Source organism: Sardina pilchardus, chromosome 16 (genome assembly GCF_963854185.1).
Source record: "Sardina pilchardus chromosome 16, fSarPil1.1, whole genome shotgun sequence".
Taxonomy (NCBI): Eukaryota; Metazoa; Chordata; class Actinopteri; order Clupeiformes; family Clupeidae; genus Sardina; species Sardina pilchardus.
In genome coordinates, this window is record NC_085009.1 from 11,033,231 (window position 1) to 11,056,181 (window position 22,951).

At 44.2% G+C, this 22,951-nt stretch overlaps 1 protein-coding gene across 1 annotated transcript; it reads left to right on the forward strand.

The window, feature by feature from the left end:
- The first annotated feature begins 9,763 nt into the window (after positions 1–9,763).
- On the forward strand, positions 9,764–22,186 carry slc16a13 (solute carrier family 16 member 13). Its single transcript, XM_062517259.1, has 5 exons — positions 9,764–9,983; positions 10,621–10,764; positions 11,167–11,423; positions 14,207–14,729; positions 17,889–22,186. Exons 1-5 carry the CDS (start codon positions 9,764–9,766, stop codon positions 18,164–18,166), a joined length of 1,422 nt encoding a protein of 473 aa, XP_062373243.1. The 3' UTR covers positions 18,167–22,186.
- The last annotated feature ends 765 nt before the right edge of the window (positions 22,187–22,951 follow it).

Below are 22,951 nucleotides of genomic sequence, written 5' to 3' on the forward strand. Positions count from 1 at the left end.
TTCAATTCCGTGTCAGGGTGGGCATGACCCTGAGCAACACAGTGGCATTTATTTTTCAACAGCCTCCCTGGGTCTTGGTGATGGCAATTCAGACACCTCAAATGAGTGAAGACCCAGTCAGGCAACTTTAGGAGAACCAAAGTCTTCCAAAATGACGTGGACCATGTTGTATTAGTGCCAAATGCCTGATTTGTGCCAATTTGGCAATCCAGAGCAGATAACTTCTGATGCAGGGGACCCAGTCTTGCAGAGCGGAGAGCGCACTGCAAAACATTACATCCCCCAAGTCACACACAGAGAGTGTAGGAACAGAGTGAAGGAGATGAGGAGGAGCACAGAGGAGGGAAACAGTGAACTTGATTCTATCCAACTATTATTCTGACAGTAAACATACAAACTTGTGTCTGATGACTATACAGATCATAAAGACATGCATTCTGATTTCAATGCTCTCATGTATATGATGGTGTATAGCCCTGCAGTCAGGAACGTGATTTCCAAAATTCACAAATATACTGTAGGTCTACAAAGATAAATGCATAATAGCTTAAGATAATACACTAAATTGCCAAAACTATTTGCATTGCTTACCTGCCTTGACTTAAGACATATGAACTTCAGTCACATCCCATTCTTAATCCATAGGGTTTAATACAACGGCGCCCTTTATAACAGCTTCAACTCTTCTGGGAAAGCTTTCCATAAGGTTTAGGAGTGTGTTTATGGGAATGTTTGACCATTATTTCAGAAGCTCATTTGTGAGATCACACACTGATGTTGGACGAGGAGACTGGCTTTCAGTCTCTGCTTTAATTCATTCTGAAGTTGTTCTATTGGGTTGAGGTTAGGACTCTGCAGGCCAGTCAAGTTCATCCACACCAAACTCTGTCATCCATGTCTTTATGGACCTTGCGTTGTGCACTGGTGGACAGTCATGTTGGTCCCTTCCTGTCCATGGAACAGGAAGGGGCCATCCCCAAACTTGGGAGCATAGAATTGTCTAAAATATCTTGCTGAAGCATTCAGAGTTCCTTTCACTGGAACTAAGGGACCAAGCCCAGCTCAGGGATGGCCCCTTCCTGTTCCACCATGACTGTGCACCAGTTCACAAAGCAAGGTCCATATAGACATGGTTGACCGAGTTTGCTGTGAATGAACTTGACTGGCCTGCACAATTCAACCCAATAGAACACCTTTTGGATGAATTAGAGTGTCCGTCTCCTTGTCAAACATCAGTGTGAGACCTCACAAATGCGCTTCTGATAGAATGCTCAAGAAAATAAACACACTCCTAAACTTTGTGGAAAGCCTCCCCAGAAGAGTTGAAGCTGCAAAGGGTGGACTAATGTCATATTAAACCCTATGGATTACAAATGGGATGTGAGGATGTCAAGGCAGGTGAGCAAATACTTTTGGCAATATAGTGTATCTTCTGCCAAATGAGAAATTGTGTGTGTGTTTGTGTGTGCGCGTGCGCGAATGTGTGTGTGTGTGTGTGTGTGTTGAGAGAGAGAGTCTGAAGAGTGTCAGGGTCGGGAGCCGATGCTTTCCTGTGCCGAGTCGGCCCTTCCTTCCTTCTTGTTAGCTCACCACCGCTCACGATGCACATGGACTTCAGCATTGCGCCTCTGCTCTGCTCCTCGTCTCTCTTCCCCACTCCTGCAACTCCTGCCCCACTCCTGCCCCCCTCCTGATACTCCTGCAACTCCTGCCCCACTCCTGATACTCCTGCCCCCCTCCTGATACTCCTGCAACTCCTGCCCCACTCCTGATACTCCTGCCCCACTCCCGCCCCACTCCTGCCCTACTCCTGCCCCACTCCTGATACTCCTGCCCTACTCCTGCCCCACTCCTGCCCCACTCCTGCAACTCCTGATACTCCTGCCCTACTCCTGCCCCACTCCTGCCCCACTCCTGCCCCACTCCTGCCCCACTCCTGCCCCACTCCTGTCTCTGTTCTCTGCTCTCTGGGCTGACGGGGCCCCTCAGGCAGACTGCAGCGTTACAGAGAAACAATGGACTCCCGCCTCTTGGGCACCTGTTTCCGGACCCTTGTGGAGCCAATGTGCAAACACCACTGTCATGAGGCATATACAGTACGTGTGTGTGTGTGTGTGTGTGTGTGTGTGTGTGTGTGTGTGTGTCTCTGTGTGTGTGTGTGTGTGTGTGGTGTGTGTGTGTGTGTGTATGTGTGTGTGTGTGTGTGTGTGTGTGTGTGTGTGTGTGTGTGTGTGTGTGTGTGTGTATGTGTGTGTATGTGTGTGTCTGTGTGTGTGTGTGTGTGTGTGTGTGTGTGTGTGTGTGCGCGTGCAGCACACTGCTTCCTGTGACATAGCAGGAGGTTGTTTGTTTCTATTTCCTGTACTATTGAAGATGGGGGCCCATCTGCTGAGGTCATCAGGCCTGCCTGCCAATCACACACCTTGGCCCTCTCACCTCACAGTTCTCTCCTATTGTTGCTTAGCGCACCGCTAACGCTGACATGTCTTTTCCTGAGATTTCCAAAGAACTGAGGAGGAATAGCACAGTGCGAATGGTTTGTCACAACTTGTTTGACAGACTGACCCATCACAAATTGATGAGAGTCGTGAGAGTCAATTGCTGAGTAAAGTTAGATTTAGGTTATATACAATTGCTACATTTGTAAAAAACAAAAAAAACAAACAGTTATTTGCCTAAGTGGGATGTAATGGCAACCCAGTATTCGAGACTAATTCCGCAATGCAATGATATGAACAATATGATATGTGTGTGCGTATGCAAACTTGGTGGAAGACATCAAGGCCATAAAAGAAAACAGGATGGGGTGTTCGACTTCAGTCAGTGCCATGGGAGGGCACCTAACCAAACCTGTTTTATTTTGTTTGTACACATGATAAAAAAGTGATGGACTTTCCAAACTCACAGCTGAATATTTCTAAAGTCTGTGTTCAGTAAATCTCCCATTGAAATTAATGGGACTTTATGGATATAGGTGAAAAAGGCGTACACCTAATACATTTTTTTGGAAAAAATGATTCAAACCTCAAACTTGAGGCCCGGTTATGGCAGACTTTGGGGTCATAGGGCCCACCTACACGTACCTCCACCCCACATCAAATCATCATTATGATTATCATTGTCACAATTATTATTATACTATTTTGTATGCACTTTCACTTAGCAGTCAATACTGTGCTAAAAGTGCTTAAAGTGCTAGTTTGTGATATGCACATCAGAGGCCTGCTTTACTAATGTAAGATATATTTACAATAGTTCATTGCTTTTGCATGATTGCATGATACTCCTGAAAACAACAGCAGTTATATGGGTGCTATTGTTTTGGGATGTTTCCCTTATGCAATCATAGCCTACACTGGTAGGCAAATGGAGAAAAAACGTATAGCCTATGCCTTATAATGAAATTTCACTTGAATGCCTGCATGTAAAGATCCAGGAAACATAATACCAACTTTTGTTTATGGTAAACGGCCCAGCATAAATAAATTATAATAGGCGTAAATAACTTATCTGGAGATCTTTAAATGAAACAATCTTTTGACCATGTTATATTCAAATTTGCCTAAACAATACTCAATGCTAAACAAAGTAGCCTATTGTAGCCTACAGTCTCTGTTCTGTTTCTATGGAAGTGGCAAGAATCCACGTTGTTAAATGTCGTTAATTAATGAAATAGCCTTCCAACAGGTTGAAGCGGAGCTTTGCCAACAACGTTATTATTTCAGTTTCTGTCGCGCAAACGTGCAAACGCATGCAATGAACGCTCATACCTCCAGCATACTAATTGTATGACTCTATTAGCAAGCATTTCCTCCTGATTGCAGAACACGTTTGTTTTCTTTTCTGTCGGGCCGCGGTTGCATGATCAATTGCGCAGCTAATTATCAGGTGAAGCACCGGACCTCACTACATGCCTCGCAGACCAGCAAACTCCACGTTGCGTCAGGGAGTTTTTTAGGCTTTTTTTGTGTGTATGTTTTTAATTGTAGTAGCCTATGTGTGCATTGAGCAGTTTCTCAAAAATACGGAACAAACAGCGTTCTGTATTAGTTCAATACGGAACAAGACTTTTAGGTGTCAAATACGGGACGATTCCGTATTATACGGAACGGTTGGCAACCCTAACAGTAATGTGAGCTGTTAGACACACGGTTCAAAGTACAGAATGTTCAGCACTATTCCATGGACCACGTGATGACGTGTACACTACATCCAACGGTACTGTTTTACTGAAAGTGTGTTAGCCAGACTGTTGCACACTAGGGGTCAGTCAAGTGAAGGCTCAAAACCTGCGTTTTTTTGAGCAATTATGCTTGTTTCATTATTGTTTCATTGAAGACACTTTTTCGAGGGGTTTGCCCAAAGTGGGCGTGTTGTGCGGTGAGACCCCTGTCAGTTTTCTTGCCTTGTAGTTGGCGGACGCTTCAACTGGAGGCGGCCTTCACGCGCGCACATTTTCCACATGTGCCAGGTGAAATTACCCACTTCCCACTCACCGGGCAGTGTCTTCACTGACTGGGTCATACACGAAAAGGCGGAGCACAGAATAAGTGGGTAAGTTCAGGATATCTAATGGCAATTTTCTTCATTCTAAGAAGCACACTCAGCGCATAGGCTATGTGTGCGACGTTATTCGTTGAGAATAGCGTAGTCTCCCTTAATTCACCCAATCATAGGCTATAGGTTATACCAAATTATTTGTTTAGTGCTGTATCATTTCTCAAGTAAATAAACTATTAGCCTACGTCATGGGCTTTCTGCACTATTATCCACTGAAGACCGGTGAAGATTTCTGTATTTTATTGTTGCCTATGTCATTTGAAATTATGGCGCCTCGCGCCTTTTATTATTTCCTGCTTGCATAATTTGTTCACTGCTGAAAAAAAGTCATTTGGTTGATAAAAATCATGCTCTTGGGCTGTAAGATAAAATGTATAGCCTACCCTTTGCACAACGTCTTGCGTCTGAGTGTAGACAATTCAGCATTAGAAATGATTTCATTATGATCTCCCTCACATTTTTTTTAATTCATTATTCAAACAGAAATGCGGTCGACAGAATTCGCGTTAAAACAGCCTTGGTAATTTAGAATAACGTTATACGGGCTCGTCGCTATACATTGTGTAAACTGGTCATGTATCTGATTCTTCATCTTCCCGTGTTAGACTATAATCTCATGCGAAATAATAATTCCTTTGTTCGCGATAAGCAACGAACGCATACCGGTGTGTTACGGATCTCCTGTCTTCTCTGTACACTGGCTGCAATTGCTGATAGTTACAGTAAGATTGCAGATGTGGCCAATTCCTGTCGCAGATTCGCCAATTCCTGATCGAATGGAGACGATCGAATACAAATAGGCTATGCTTTGCCCATTTAAATGCCGAGCTTATTATTGTAAGCACAAATTATTGCATAATTACTCTGGCCAAAGGGGACTGCTGTCAACATATCACCATCGCTGCAATTGGGAAATTACCTGGAAATTGCTGGCATGCTGCCAAATTGACCATGTTTCCGTCGGCTATTCACTCAGAGCCGGTTGGCAGCAGAGTGAGGGAACGGAGCACGCGGAAAGTAACACTCAGTGGCAAGCCACAGTGTTCACACCCTCACAATCTGTTTTGTTTTTTTACACACACACACACACACACACAGACACACACACACACACACACACACACACACACACACACACACACCAACAACAACAATGTCCACTGATGCACACTCATTCACACACACACACACACACACACACACACACACACACACACACACACACACACATAACAACATTCACTTTCCCTTGAGACCTGCACCTGACCTCTTGAAAGTTTAGTAAGCTTTGAGAAACAAAGAGGATAGGACTACACTACAGCGGGAGCAGTAAGGCTGCCCATGTAACACATGCAACACCATGTAAGGCCATCCTTTTGCATTCCTAAAGCAGATGAAGATGTCTCATGTCCTTTCCTTTGTCGTCAAGTTACCTATTTGCATTTGATCGCCCCCCCCCCCCCCCAGTTGTATAGCACCAGTTGACCAAAGTGCTATACATTAGAACTTTATTCATATGTTAAAAAGGGCATATAGACACATTTAAATATTCACAAGTACACTGTTAATTCAGCAAGTTGGTTTTCACTTTGAATTTGATTCCTGCAAAAAAATAAATTGTCAATTGTATTGCCTTAGGCCTAACTAAGTTATTCAATAGTCACAACACATCTCAAGGGGTCTGAAAAGTGGATAGACAAGATGGTGGAGGGTATGAAGAAAGATTAATATATAATATAATACCAATATACAACTCTTTAAGCTAGTAGCCCAAGCACTGAGCCAGTCCTGGGACCATTAGTAAAACAAACTGATGGCAGATTACATCGCAGGGTCCTTTGTGTTGGCCAACTTCATTGTACTGTAGGTCCGGTAGCAATGAGAGCTACATTTTCATAGCCCTGCGCATTCAACGGTAAAAAGTGTTACTGCAGGAAACTTCTAGCCACAAGCTGATAAGCAACAATAAAGTCAGATAGGACAAACAGACAGCTTCAGGAAGAGATCCCCCCATTAACAGGCATGACTTGAACCGTTCCATGTAAGCCGGTTTGACTGGTGTCTTGTGCCAGCAGTGGTTTCCTATACAAGTATAACTGTTGCTACCAGTTGTAAATGCAGAGGTGATTGTCCTGTATGAATTCCAATGTTGCCAGTCTTCTATTACAGTGGCGCAGACAAGACGTAACTTCTGTCTCTTTGGGCAGATTCACCGGGTTGTCTGATTTGATTCCAGCAAAGTTGATTGGATGATTGTGCACCGAGCCTTGGTTTGGCATTTAATTAAATGCTCCTCTGCCAAAAAGGGTTGTAACTGTCTGAAACTTTGACTTCTATAGCTTTTTTCAAGTTGAAATGGGCCCTTGATGTAGTCGCCAGACCTTACAAAGATGTCTTAGGCAGGATCTAGTAATGCTTGTGCTGCCATTTAGTCACCATTGCATCATATTTTATGATTATATGACCCTGTTAAGCTTACTGGCACTGTGGCACACTAGATTGCACAGACAGAGAGAGTAAAACACACAGTGTTTATACTGTATACATTCTAGGATAAAATATGATTCAGTATATATTTTGACGGGCCTACCTAACTCGGTAGTACAGTAACCCAGAGATCAAAGCACTTGGCTTCAAATGCAATACAACCGTCGAACTTCAGTTGCAAGATTGAACGTTGCTTACATTTTATGAATTTATATTCTAGGGGTTGTGTCTGTTGTTAACATTTAGCCTTTATTGTATTTTAGCCAGGCACTGGCTACTGTTTGTTATTATGGAGTTACGTTGGGTTAAATATAAACCAGACTATGGTGAAACCGAAAGCCAAGAGCAGCGTTTCACCTGCTGGCTAGCCTCTGCCAAATCAGATAAAGATGAGGCAGCAGTTGGATTTGGACTTGCTATTTTTTTGAAAGGTGAAAGTATGGATCATACTGAAAGTAAAGTACCATGCCAAAGTCAATATTTAATGTCAGGCATTACAATATGATTGACATGTTCAAGAAGTCAAAGTGGACCTATACAAAGGCAAAACTGTCCCATAGAGTATTTTTGTTTGTAGGCCTGCTGGGCAAAATGAATTGATCATTTTGTATTTGATCTATCATAGCCTGGCCTATTCTTTTGTTGTCTTTATAAGTCTTATCTTTATCTTAACTCCAATGCCATTTTCCATCTCCTTCAGGATTTTGTCATTAGTGAAGCCACAGTATTTTCTTTTTTGACATCTTTTGTCAACGCTAGCTGTGATGCACATGGACACATGTACATGTAACAAGCAAGAAAAGTGACAACAAATAAAAACCTGCACGAAGACGAGAGATCATCAACGGATCACAGTGCTAAATCACCTACTGTAAGCCTGCATCAAAGACAGCATGGAGTGATAAAGAGTTGTTCCGTAGTCCCATTTCATTCTAGGCTAAGTAATCCATTTTGCAATTTTTTTCAGGGATTTTGGGGTTAGACATTATCATGGTCCATGGATAATTCTGTCTTCTCAGTTGTTAAACATAAAAGCTGGAGGATATGAGCCTGTCTCTGAGTCTGGGTAACATGACGTTGTGAACTCCTGCCACCCTGTCCAGTTGGCTGCATGGCGTTTCTAAACTAAATCCCAAAAGGCTTCGTTGTCACTGTAATGCAGATCAGCTCGCCTTACCTGTAATTTCGATCAGCGGCCATTAGGGTTGAGGTTGTCAAACCAAACAGAATCCTGTGAACTGTTGCCAGGCCACATTCTCAACTCTACCCTTGTGACGTTTCAAACCTCGGTATCACATGCTGTTTTTGTTCCATCTCCTCCTCACCCCCAAACTCCTGCTCCTCCTTTATCGACGATTAGCCTAAGAGTAGCCGATAACGGTGACGTAACAGATCCCTAACAGTGGTGTTCACAGGCAATAGTTGCACTGAGACTGTTCGGGTTTCTGGCAATGACCCCAAGCCCACTCACAAAGTCTATACTAACTGAGTAACTGACCATAGCCTACGTCTGATGTTCTTCTAAACATTGGCTACAAATGCATGACTTGAAATGTATAGACTGTGGCCTCTACTGCGACATCCGTCTGGGACATTTAGAGAATATATCAGTTTTTCATTGTGCTAATTACAGCAGAGGTGTGCCAATTATTTTGTTTATTTCGTTGTTTTTGAGTGTGGCTGATGTGACTGTTTACATGTTGCATAAGGAAATGGCGCCTGCCTTATTGACAGGTTTTTGTCTGTCAATTAATGAGAATTGTCCCTATCAAACATATACATATGGTTGCCTCAAGCATGTTTCTTCCAGGAGTAGAAACAAATGTGACATAATAATATACGCATGCCAAACACTAAAACCAGACATCCAGGTGTCCTTGGTTGCCTCATGACGGTCTCATGAGAGTTCTTACCTCTTGTCCTCCCTTAGTTGTTGTTGTGTAAAGATAACCCCTCCTCCCCCATACATAGCTGTTCCTTTACACACGGTTTGTTAGTGTTACAACATGAATGCAGGCTTGTGAGAACTTGGAAGATGAAATTGACTGTCTGGGATAACATTTGAAAGTTATCAATCGAAAGAAGTTAAGGGCTACATGCCAACAATGACACACAATAGTATCCAGTGATTTTAAATCACAGTTTTAGTGCCACATTGAATGGATCCACGGTCCGTAATTCATGTAATTATGACGGATGTCATTTGTTAGCAACAATGGCATAAGAACAAAAAGAAACTGACGAGATAATCCCTTCCCTCCCCTCCTCCATTTTGTTCTGTTTCTTGTTCTTTTCATTTATCTGCACATTCACTCATCTTGCCTTCTTTTATCTGCCTCATGCACACTCATCTATATCCCCCTCTCTCTTTCCCACTCTCTCTCTCTGTCCCCTCCCCCACTTTCTCTCTCTCATATTTGAATCACTCATTCTTCTGACTCACTTTGTTCCACATTCTTCATTCCATTGCTATCTCACTTCCTCTATGTTCTCTCTCTCTCTCTCTCTCTCTCTCTCTCTCTTGCTCTCTTTCTGGCTCCCCCAACCTCTCCATCTCTCTCTCTCCATCTCTCTCTCAGTATCTTCCCCAACCTCTCTCTCTCCATCTCTCTCTCCCCCCCTCTCTTTAGCTTCCTCAACCTCTCCACCTCTCTCTGTCTCCATCCACCCCCCCCCCTCATCTGTCCTCATCTGTCCCCATCTCTCTCCCACAGCCATGGTGAAGCCTCAGTCCCAGAAGCAGGGGGCGGTCCATGCCCCTGAGGGCGGGTGGGGTTGGGTGGTGGTGGGGGCGCTGTTCGTGGTGTCGGCGCTGGTGTTCGGCCTCATCCGCAGCCTGGGCGTGTTCTTCGTGGAGTTCGTGCAGTACTTCGACGAGAGCGCCCAGGCCGTCTCCTGGATCACCTCCATCGGAGTGGCCATGCAGCAGCTGTTCAGTAAGTGGTGTGTTTGTGTGTGTGTGTGTGTGTGTGTGTGTGTGTGTGTGTGTGTGTGTGTGTGCTGCTCATGTATTTGTGTGTGTGTGTGTGTGTGTGTGTGTGTGTGTGTGTGTGTGTGTTTGTGTGTGTGTGTGTGTGTGTGTGTGTGTGTGTGTTTTGTGTGTGTGTGTACTTGTTACCCTGTATGGTATGGTTTCTGATCATGCCTGTGTTTGTGTGTTTGTCACCAGTGTTTGTGTGCTCATACTCACACAATATATATTGTATGTGTGTGTGCGTGTGTGTGTGTGTGTTCTAATTTACCAATTTGCATATATGCACACAAAATGAGTCCCAAATCACGAGTGGGTCATGTGCATAAGTCAGTAAAGAAAAAAACAGAGAATTTGTTTTTAGTGTGGCGTCTAAGGTTCTGTTATTATTGAGAGCAGTGTGCAGTTGATTATAGAATGCCCTGCTATGATGGTGTGAAACACTGTGTGTGTCTTCTCTCTCTTTCTCAATTAATGAATCTCTCTTTCTCTGTGTGTGTGTGTGTGTGTGTGTGTGTGTGTGTGTGTGTGTGTGTGTGTGTGCATGTGTGTGTGCGTGTGTGTGTGTGTGTGTCCGTGTGTGCGTGTGTGTGTGTGTGTAGGTCCTGTTGGCACAGCGCTGAGTAACATGTATGGGCCGCGTCCTGTAGTGATGATCGGAGGGTTCTTGTCAGGATTAGGCTTCATTCTGGCCTCCCAAGCTACCTCACTCACACACCTGTACCTTACCATGGGCCTTATCTCAGGTAAACACACACACACACACACACACAGAAAAAGCATATAGATCGAATATTTCTTGCTTCGAGTATTTCAATTTTGTCTTGTACACTCAAATGATGTCCCTCTCTAATCTTTACCTTTCTTTCTATCATTGTCTTTCCCACTATCTATCTCCTACTTTTTGCATTTGGTCATTTAGTAGACGCTTTTATCCTAAGCGACTTACTGTACATACGTGACATATTACAAGGGCCCTTCACCTTAGAGCAACTTGGGGTTCAAGGGCCGTTGCTCCAGGGAAAAAAAAACGGGAATTGAGCCCACAATGTTTCATACCACTACATGCGAGCCCAGCTCCTTAACCGCTACGCTACATCCCCCCCCCCCCCACCCCCTCACCCCCCCACCCCCCCACGTCTCTCCAGGTGCAGGCTGGGGCTTCGTGTTCACGCCCACCGTGGCGGCGGTGATGCAGTACTTCACGCGGCGGCGCTCGCTGGCCATGGCGCTGGGCTTCACGGGCGTGGGCCTCTCGTCCTTCGCCTTCTCGCCGCTCTTCCAGCTGCTGGTGGAGGTGTACGCCTGGCGCGGCGCCCTCCTCATCCTCGGCGGACTCAGCCTCAACATCGTGGCCTGCGGAGCCCTCGTGCGGCCCATCACCGCCACCAAAGCGGTGGACAAGGTACTGGCCGAGCAAGTTCACTAAAGCCCGATTCACACCAAAGATTCCCGACGCGACGAGACTGAGTTGCAGCGGTGTGAATTAGAAGTTGCACGTAGTTGCAAGCCGTCGCAAGCCGTCGCAGAGCATTAAACACGTTGAGTCGCAGTCGCAAGGTTTTAGAACGTCGCGGCTCGTCTCGTCGGGAATCTTTGGTCTGAACCCTACTTAAGAGTGCATTAAGAGCAGAGGCGGACCCTCCTGGTTCCAGAAAGTTAAAAGTCTTGCGATGTATTCTTTCTACCTGTGCACTTAACACAGGTGATATCACTAATAATGATCTAATCTATGGCTACTAATTAGGATGAGCTGGTTTACTAAATGGTTGGATCAAATACTTACAAATACAGAAAAGGAAAAAAGGCCGCACTTTGCATATAAACGTGTTTTATTGCACAGACGCGTTTCGGCTTAGCGCCTTCCTCGGAACACTGATCCAACCAAATACTCTAATGATGATATCTCCCTCTCTGCTCTTTACACTTTGCACTTTGCTCCTTGGCGGAGGTAATGAATGTATATTTTCCATGAAGCAGTCATTTTGACACACCTTTGATATGTTGTCTGATATGTCCTTTTTGTTGCTAAATATGGGTTTACAAGACTTGTATGATCACATTGCTTTTAGATAAATAGATAGATACTTTATTGATCCCCAAGGAGAAATAAAGATTCACATTTTACCCAATGTTTTATGGGTACAAACTGTTCCAATTTGTTCTGGTTTGGGGCTCATGAAACACATCCTGCCTGCTGGTTCATACCTGCATCTGTGTGTTTCTTGATATTGGAGTGCTTCCAGAATTAAATAGCTGCATGCAGGTTAAGGCTTATATAAATCCCAATTCAAAACTTTCGGCATTCCATCTTGTGTGATGCTTATTAACTGAAGGTTATAGGACATGCTTTAGGCAATAATACCGATCTTAGAGCCAGATTCAGTGTTTTTTAACGTTGCTCTTAGAAAATGCTCGTACTTGTTGCTGATGGATTTATACATGCCACGGGCAATAACACAGATATACTTATACACACATGCTTCCTAGCTTAATGTGATTGGCATTCCTTATGCTCTTCTTTAGCTGTTGGAGCTGAAAGGTTTTTATTTTCTCCACAGCTGCCACCAAACGTATAGGAAACAAAGAAATGTTCTGTTTTTTGTTTCAGTGCTTGATTCAAATGTATAAAATATACTATTATTATAGTTGTAGAAGGTGTAGTAGTCATAGTAGGAGTATCATGATGACCTAGATCCAGAATGCACAAAATATTGATCTTCTCAAGACTGTATGCCTGCCTCTCACTATGTCCTGTAAAATGCACTATTATTAGTTGTAGAAGGTGTTGTAGTCATAATGGGGCAAAGTTTAACACGGTTTTAAACATCAACTTCCAACTCCAGTTTAAAATCGAGTTAAACTCCAAACTAGCGACATAGCAATTGCCCAGGTAGGAGTATCATAATGAACTAGATCCTACCATGTTTTTGTGTCAGTGCTAGATATGATTAAAATATACTATTATTAGTTATAGAAGGTGTTGTAGTCATAGTCAGAGTATCATAATGAGCTAGATCCAGAATGCACACAATATTGATCTACCCCTCAGCATGTCCTCTCTCCCCCTCCTTCCTCCTGCCTCTCACCATGTCCTCAGTAAAATACACTATTATTATGCTTATGGTTATGGTTATTGTTACAGTAATTTCCTGTGTATAAGCCGCATTGTGTATAAGCCACAGGACAGTGTTTTATGCAAGTTAAAAGGAACAAAACCATATATGTGACCTTCCACGGCGAAATCATTCACAATGTCCAAATTTTCAAAATCAAAGTTATTACGTTTTCAGGAAGGGGCATAATCAACCTTCAAAACGATACCTATAGGCCTATCTAATGAATTGAACGTCATATTACTGAAATATAAACATTCAAAGGAGTTGAGTTCATCCTGTCATGCCAATAGAAAAACGGAGAAATCTGCCTCTGAAGTTAACCGTCGGCTCAACACTCACGAACGCTTTGTAAGGTCGCCGCTATTACAAGATTTACGGTACTTGTATCAACGACACAGCACACGGATGGCTTGGTGGTTGTCAATGAGTGCAATGACCGTAAATATTGGAATAGAGCGGCAAAAACGAGACGCCTCTAACTTCCTGCTTCCTCTAACTTTCTCACCTCAACAAACTCACGTTTTTAGACTACAAAAGGTCAGTTTTTCGGCGAAATGTATTCACGGCCGTACAGTGTAGACCCCCCACTGTTTCAAAACACTTACAAAAAAAATTCCACGATTTTAGCACAAGTGACATAAATGGCCATTTTTCTCAGAAACGCCTGTTGCGACAAGCGACTGGTTTTGCCGTGGAACGACACATATACCATATTAACTGTCCCTGTGTATTAACCTCATTTTTGCAAAATCAATGTATAAGCCGCGGTTAATAGTTGGGAAATAACGGTATTTAGCAGACGCCTTTGTCCAAGGTGTTGTAGTCACGTCCTCTCTCCCCCTCCTCTTCCTCCTGCCTCTCACCATGTCCTCAGTAAAATACACTATTATTATGGTTACGGTTATGATTACCTTGAATATTTCCCCTTGGGGATCAATAAAGTATCTATCTATCTATCTATCTATCTATCTATCTATCTATCATGATTATTGTTATTTAGCAGACGCCTTTGTCCAAGGTGTTGTAGTCACGTCCTCTCTCTCCCCCCCTCCTCCTCTTCCTCCTCCAGACGCTGAAGGGCTCGTCCTGCTCCACGCTGCTCGCCCGCATCTCCATCTACTTCGAGCTGCCGCTGCTGCTGCAGCGCCCCTTCCTCACCTACGGCCTGGCCATCACCTTCTTCAACGCCGGCTACTTCGTGCCCTACGTGCACCTGGTGGCGCACAGCCGCCACGCCGGCTTCTCCGAGTACCAGTCGGCGTTCGTCATCTCGGCCACCGGCGTGACGGACATCGTGGGCCGCGTGCTCTCCGGCTGGCTCTCGGACCTGGGCCGCCTGCGGCTGCTGCACATGCTGTGCCTGTGGACGCTGCTGCTGGGCCTGTTCCTGCTGGCGCTGCCGCTCGGCACGCTGGGCGGCTACGCGGGCCTGGTGGCGGCCAGCCTGGCGCAGGGCATGTGCGCCGGCGCCATGACGCCGCTGATCTTCGCCGTGGTGCCCGAGATCGTGGGCATGGAGCGCATGCTGGGCGCGCTCGGGCTGCTGCAGCTCATCGAGAGCGTCGGCGGGCTGCTGGGCGCCCCGTTGTCGGGTGAGTGGCAGAGGTCCTGTGTGTGTGTGTGTGTGCGTGTGCGTGTGCGTGTGCGTGTGCGTGTGCGTGTGCGTGTGCGTGTGCGTGTCTGTGTGTGTGTGTGTGTCTGTGTCTGTGTCTGTGTATGTGTATGTGTATGTGTCTGTGTCTGTGTCTGTGTGTGTGTGTGTGTGTGTGTGTGTGTGTGTGTGTGTGTGTGTGTGTTGGGGCAGGGGGGTGGGGGGTCCAAAGAGATGGTAGGGGGCGACGGTGGTGTTTTGTGTTCTTTGTATGTCGCTCTGAGATATCTCTAATAAAGGATTCAGCTAGATTCCTGTCACGGCTCCTCAGTCACCATAGGGTCTAGTCTTCCTAAGGCTCCGATGGAAGAACACCTCAAGACTCCCCCCCCCCCTTTATTACAGACGTTTGTTTATATTAACTTGAAAGGGCAAAACCCTGTTGAATGAAAGCCTGGTCAGCATTATGTCTGCCTTGTGTGAGTCTGTTTGCTTGATAGATCTTTTGCCATGGAGTCCGTCTCCACTTTTCGCTTCATTATCTCTTATGTGTGTTGCGTGCTGGCTACCCTGCTACTGTCTCATCTCATGCCGTTATGCACCCCTTCATTTCCTTCTTTTCAGCCGCCTCAACATCTCAGAGTCTTTTCTAAAGCCAGCTGTACTGTATATCGGCAGATGTTCTCACAGCTGTGTTGGAATAAAACTTGTCAGTGCTGTTGTTGTTACGATGTTCTCTCACAGATGGTTTTGATAGTTCCGGCCAAGGGCAAGGTTCTGACAGTTAGTGAAAAGTTGAAATGATCTTTTTAGTTTGAAATGGTCTGCAGCAAAGAGATTTCCTGGATTTCTTGTCAGTTTGAGCTAAATGATTTAGCTCAAACTGACAAGAAATCCAGGAAATCTCTTTGCTGGTCTTTCTCCTCTTTCTGTCCTCTGTTCTCCCTCCCTTTGTAGCTCCTGGCCTTTTTTTCCTACCCTCCTCTAGCCTCCTCACCCTGCACGTCTTAACCTTTCTGGCTACATCGCTCTTCCCTTTCGCTCTCTTTCATTGGTGAACTTTACTTTCCATCTCATGGACAGCTGCTTGAGGCAGACTGAATGCTATAGGCGACTGGTTCCTATATAGACATTATACACTGCACCCAGGAAACTAACTGTTGAATAATCAACTCGTCGTTGGTGGTACGAACAGATCTCCTCACAGCCAACGGTGCCTTGTGGTGATGGCATAGAGGCGTGTATGCTATCACAGTCTCTCTATTTTTTTATGTGTCTTTTATGTACCCTGTGTTATTTTTTTCCCTTGATATCAGCTTTGGCTGTGGGGACCGGTCAACCTTTTATCTGATTGTGTGTTTCATGAACCTCTTGGTCATGGTGTATTTGGTGTGTATATGGGGTCTCTGTGTATGTATCCATGAGCGTGTCTCTCTCTCTCTCTCTCTCTGTGTGTGTGTGTGTTTTTGGTTTTTGGTTCGCCAGCTCCAAAAATAAGTGTTTTCAGGCCGCAGTGAGCTGGAGAGTCAGAAGAAGATGTTTGTTAGTGATGCCTTTCGATTGAGTGTGATCCTTATGAAACAAGGTTATCTAAATTGGGAACATCTGCAAACTCCCAAAATATCTCTCTCTCTCTCTCTCTCTCTGTATGTCTCTGTGTCTATGTGTGTGAGGGTGTGTGTGTGTGTGTTGAAGGAAAGTGTCGAAAACAGAAACAGCCAAATTCACTGAATATCCTGGTTAAGAGAGTTACAAGTGAAAATGCTTGTCAAAACACGGGTACCCACAAAAATTATTTTTACGATGCCAATAGAACTCCATATAAAAGACTATTTGTGAATGACAGCTGAAATGTTGCAGCGACTGCACTGAACATTGCTTCCCGATTGCTAATTGGATCATTAATTTGAGTTAGCTTGACAGTGGAGCGTTGTGTGCTTGCTTCAGCAAACTGTAAGTGAAAACAAGTGCTGTGCTGTCACATTCCTGGCTTAGATTGAACCCCCTATAGCCACTTAAAAGGCAAATGGAGAAGAATCTCTGTCTCTCTCTCTTACTCAGACACACACACACACGCACACACACACACACACACACACACACACACACACACACACACACACACACACACACACACAAGCACCCACGCAACACCCCCTCTCTGTCATTCTCTCTCTGTCTCTGTCCGTCTAATATTTTTTGTTGTTAATCTTGGTGTATACCCAAATGGTTCTTTATTTTCTAAAATTGATCGCGATTAATTCATTTCAAAATATGAGGTTAATTAGTTAATTTTTGGAATCGCTTGAGAGCCCTAGTTTATATCCACACTGCTTTACTAGTAGTTTAAAGCATCAATTAATTTAGTGTTTGTTCTGTACTGGTGTGGTCAGGTGTCTTTCCCACGCCTTTGTTATCTAAAACTGAAAATTAAGTGAAATTGGGTTTGTTCCCATATTCGGTTACATTCATCCAAAAATGTATTTTGTTTCCGGTTTTAGTGCTTTGACCTGTTTCTAATCCCTGCCTGGTACAGATTATGGCTATCTTTCACTTCAGCTACTGTTAACTCACTTTGAACGGCCCTCCTTTTCACTCTACCACTATCTCCCTCCAGTACGCTTTGAGTAGTTCTGCACTCTCATTCTCTGGTAGTATTTGCAGTACTATTTGTCAGCTATAAGCTCCTCTACAGTGTACTGTAGCTTGACTATTTTTCCTCACTTTGTTATCCAAGTTACTTTGGATAAAGGTTAATGTAAACAACATGGTTTCCAGCAGTTAGGGACATTTATCAGTGATTTTGAGTGAATGTAGTTTTGGTTTCCAAGCCTTTTCATAGCTTTTAAAGAGAAACCTGACAACTTTCCATGGTAAACACAATGGAAGGAAGCAAGGATACATTAATGTATGTGACAGAGGGCTCTGTCACGTAGAACGGCAGCTTTCCCTCATAACGTCCCATACCCACTGTGGTATGCTAGCCCCTAACAGTGCAATGGGTAAATTGGACACAGGACAACTGGCCTACACAGAAGACGGCAGACTTGTGTGCAACATGTGACGTGTGTACACTCAAATGTGGAGCGTCAAATCTCGTTTGACCTTTTCGCAGCTGACACTCCCTGTTTTTTTCTCTCTCTCTCTCTCTCTCTGATAGGCTGGTTGAAGGACAAGACCGGCACCTACTCGGCCTCCTTCGCTGTGGCGGGGTGCTTCCTCCTGCTCGGCTCCGCCGTGACCGCCACCCTCCCCGGCTTCTGCTCCTGTACGTCCTCCAAGTCCCCCGACGACCACTCCGCCGAGGAGGCGGCTCTCCCGTCGAAAGAGCTCAACCACGAGTCCTGTCCAGACAAGCAGAGCCTCTCGCTCATCCCGCTCTCCGAAAAACCGGCACCGACTCCTGACCACTGTGCCGAGACCAGCGAGGACCAATAGCACAGAGGAGCTAGGAGATCATGCACCTATACTGCGGATAGGTGGGACAGAGACTGATTGCAGATCAGCTGACTGGACTAACAGTGATAGGGGTAGCTTGGGCTAGTGCTTTCCTTAGAGACGGAGATATCAAACAAAAGGGTGAAGGCCACATACATGAGACACTGGGCGCCTCTCAACATCTCTCCTCGATCCTCGATGCTCGATCCTCGAGGGGTGTTCCCACTGATCTATAACTAACACTGGATAGACTATCCCATTGTTGCCGCCCCATCATTCTTTATGTATATCAGTGAGGACGAGGATCGAGGAAGGAAGGGAGGGTGTATAAAAGACCAAATGAGAGGCACCCATAGTGTGTGTGTGCCTTTGGCTGGTAAGGGGTTTATGAGGAGTGTCTTTTTCACTGTCACTGTTTTTGGCATCTGCTGATCGTGATCATCCTGGCCTGCGCTGAGCTGGGTCCAGCCTTAACGTGAGGTGCCACACGACACTGCTGCATTGCATTAGAGGTCTGCACGGGACAGATGCTTCAGCCCCGCTCCCGCAACATACTGTCCTGCTCCCGCAATATTCTGCCCCCCCCCCCATCCATACCTCCCCACCCTCGCAATAATGTGCCATTTTTAGTTCCGCTTTCCGCCCGCAGGATACGCAGGAGGGATATTCAGTTTGGTCTCCTGTCTCACAAAAGGGCCACTGCACATCACACACAACTGAAAAAGACAGCCAGTCTAAAATGTCTTGATTGAGAATTTATAGGCTACTGTAACACAGCTATGCTAGCTGATATTCATTTTTTAGATGGAAGCGGTGTCCTCTTGCAGGAGGGCAGTGAGTCATCTGTGTCTTCCGCATCGGCAAACGCACCTCTCTTATCCTGGCCGCTCCCGCGTAGAGCTTTCGAAACATGTCCCGCGCCTCACTCTTTTGCATCACGAGCCACACAGGTACTGTAGCCTACCGTGGGATTCCCGTGGTAGTGCAGATATCTACATTGCACATCACTGCTACACTGCTCTGAAGAGGGCATTTTTTAAATGACAAAGTTCTTTACGTCAGAGACACAAAGACTACCTTTTTGAAAGACAATCGTGAACCTCTATTTCTGTATATCAACACTTAGTAAAATGCTAATCTTTGTAGTGTATATATTTTTTAATTTACTGTGGCCTTTATATCAACTATATAGCACTATATAGCAGTTAGGCTTCTGGAGGTTTGATTATCCTGTAGCAACACTGTAGGCCTACTACACCAGACATTCTGGACAGACTCATGTCTAGAAAAACAGAAAGGAAAAACACAACAACTAAGAGCTGGTATATAAAATCTTACAGCACAGGACCAGTTTCCCTCTACTGTACTTGGCCGAAAGTGGTAAAGTCTGGAAAAAAACCCCAGCTAGAAACCAGCTGGTTTTAGCTTGTTTTTGCTGGTCTTTGCTGGTGTATCTGGTTGGGCCACCAGGTAGACATGCTGGCATGACCAACTGAGGAAGCTGGTCATGCTGGTGTGACCAGCTTGTCATGTGGGATACAGCTGGTGTAAGATGGTCATGCTGGTGTGACCAGCATGTCATGTGGGATACAGCTGGTGTAAGATGGTCATGCTGGTCACTGCCTGCCAAGCTTGACATTGTGTTGGTGTAAGATTGTCATGCTGATTTGCTAGAATGACCAACATACGATGGCATGGCCAGTTAAACCAGCAATGTAGACACCAGCAATACCAACTAAAACGACCAGCTTGAGGTAATACAACAAGCAAAACCAGTTGAATCACCATTGTAAACTGGGCGAACCAGCTCAAGGTGTGATTTTCACAAGAGATTCGCTGGTCTAGTAGGGATAAGTCTGTCATCTGGCAGCAGTCAAACCCTGTAAAGATTAAGTAAGTTGATATGGTCATGTGGTTGCGTCCATACGGACTCAGGCAGACGTGTATATAGGGGAAGGTCAGCATGGCATTCCCATGGTTATTCTGGTTGGAGTGAGAAATAGCTTGCCCTGCATGCAAGGCGTCCTCAGCCCACACCGAAAGAAAGCTTCCCTCCAGAGACAAGTTGTATACAACACAGTTGTAACAAAGGAAACATAAGTCCTTATGTTATGTCATGGGTTTATGCCAGAGATGCATGCGTTACGGTAGCTAGATGTTTCATGAGGGCGCCAGTTATATAAGCACTTAATATATATGATCCGGCGTCAAATTTGTAAAGTAAAATAGGCTTTTGTAACCTTCGATGTTTTCGTATGCTTTTATATCCTCTAATATGTCGCTTTTGGCATGTATACTATGACAATCACAGAAATAATTTTTTTCTTAATTCTGTGGCTTTGACTTCCTCCTCTGCCAGTTAGAGTAAGAGGATGTTTTTGTAACGCGATAAGTAGCATCTGTACAATTTTAACAGTTTTTTGTCCTTTCCTACCAAATCTAGGTGTGCAAAAGAGGCAAGCATGTGTATAGTCATTCAGTGCAACACACACACACACAACTCAATACACACAGTGCCTTATTGCATTATTATCCTAGCTTTGTGAGAATCACTGATGCATCTTTGTGCATCTCAAGAGATCTTCTGGGTCACTCTGAAGCCTAGCACCCAAACAAGTCAGCGTGGGTCGGTCCTTAGCACAGGCAGATGTGTTTTTATTTGATTAAAGATGCTCTAAGTGACATCAACATCATTTCTGTTGACGTTCTAACAAAGAGAGTGCTAGCTCTCTACTTCTTCCCCTCCCTCCCATTTGAAACTTTTCTAAACATGCATCTCGTCGCTGGAACACTGTTATGTTTTTGCTGCCATTTGTGGAACCTGGGCTAGGTCTACAGAGACCGCGTTTTTTACAGTGTGTTCAGGGGACAGGCAGCTATTAGATAATGAGGAGATGTTTGCTGTATGTGACAAAAAAATGATTTAGCCTAAAAAAAAGCTTTGTGTGCATGTTGTTTACTGATGATGTACTCTTTTAATCAGTTCTGCTCTGCTGCCTTTGAGAGCTCTTTAAACAGACCACTGTGCTGAACAACTGCATAAGACCTGTTTTTTTTACTATCATGATACATTGTGCTGCAAACATGGAAACATCAAGAAAGAGTGTCCAAGTGATAGAGAAACAACTTGAGCTTTTCTCTTAAACTTACAAGAAACTAAGAGAAAAGCTTAAGAGAGTTTAAGAGAAAAGCTAAAGCTATTTTCTATCACTCTAGCTTTTCTCTTAAACTTACAATAAGATTAGTTTACAATCAATGAGTCTTGCAAACACCAGCATCAGCTGGAACTGAGAAATGCTTAATATGCTGCAAAAAAAAAGTCCTTCAGAAGTTGCATTACGAAAAGCCTGGTAGTTAGGCAACTAGTTGGAATGACAGGTATAGTTATTTCCCTTATGTTTGTTAAAAATTAATTGTGTGCAATCAGCATTAAAACAGCCAATAACTTAATAATGTCGATTTAACAATGGTTGCCTAACGATGAGGTTTTTGTGGTAATGTAGCCTTGTGTAAGCCTCCATTTGGTCCGTGTTCCAAAGGTCATGGAGCAGACTGGAATTTGAAAAATGCCTGGAAGTCTTGAACATACAAAATGACCTTTACTTTTTTTTTTTTGTCGGTGAAATTGAAAATCTACAGGTTCACGTTCACAGTAGCAGCTTCTACCTCTGTCATAGATTATGCCATTTCTGTTTTGGTTTACTCCTGAACTTGAGTTTTCTTACATCAGGGCTACACCGAGCCACAACTGAAGTGCTCCATTCGCATATATAGCATAAAAATAGTTTTAGAAGACTCCACATTGTTTCTGTTTTGTTATCATATGCACCATATCTGCCAGTTCCATTGACTATAGAGGACTATTATATTATATAATGCAATAGAATATATTGACTATTGCAGCTGACACAAGTTAATGGAACACTTCATGTGTGCCAGTGTTAACTCCCTGTTACTGTTTCATGTTTACCAAAGCAGTTGTTGACATGAGTACTGGAATTATAATGGAATAAATTCATTCTGCCAAAGGGTGAAGAGATTTCTTTTCAACTGCTTCTCTGATATATGAAATGCATAGGCCTACCAACCCTTCTTCAGAGCTAAACCAACAAACAACACACACACACACACACACACACACACACACACACACACACACACACACACACACACCTGATCCCCCTCCCTCTTCTGCCCTCTTTGTAGTCAGTAGGTCAGTGAGGTCTTGTTTTTTTTCCATGGTAGCTCACATATAGTCACTGATTGATCAGGGGCTCCCACTTGGGTTTATGTGTCAACAGCTGTGAGATGATATGGTTGGGTTAGTAGAGAGGGGCTACCACCCTCCTGAAATGAGAAAAATATCAGACCTTTTCACCTCATGCTTTCCAGGAAAGCTGAAGAACATTCCATATTTGTTAACTAACTATAGATCAGTCTTTAGCCAATTTTGACATAAACAGTGAAGCTTGACCTACATCAACCAGCATTGTCTTGCTATATAGATCACCTCACAGACTTTCCATATAACTAACTATAGATCAGTCTTTAGCCAATTTTGACATAAACAGTGAAGCTTGACCTACATCAACCAGCATTGTCTTGCTATATAGATCACCTCACAGACTTTCCACATTTCTCACAACAAATCTCGAGGGCAATGTTAGTGTAGTGATTCACAGAAATTGCCTCAAGCATGAAGTGAAAAATGTCTAATTAGCATAATAGTCACAAGAGAAAGCTGTTGTAAGCGATTGGAAGGAACACTGTAATGCGGAAAGGACT

What these genes read in the sequence shown, in the direction of transcription:
- slc16a13 (XM_062517259.1), top strand. Translation starts at nt 9,764, where the DNA reads ATGGTGAAGCCTCAGTCCCAGAAGCAGGGGGCGGTCCATGCCCCTGAG. An exon ending in TACCATGGGCCTTATCTCAG is followed by an intron (nt 10,765 to 11,166) that starts GTAAACACACAC and finishes ACGTCTCTCCAG; the next exon opens with GTGCAGGCTGGGGCTTCGTG. An exon ending in CCACCAAAGCGGTGGACAAG is followed by an intron (nt 11,424 to 14,206) that starts GTACTGGCCGAG and finishes TTCCTCCTCCAG; the next exon opens with ACGCTGAAGGGCTCGTCCTG.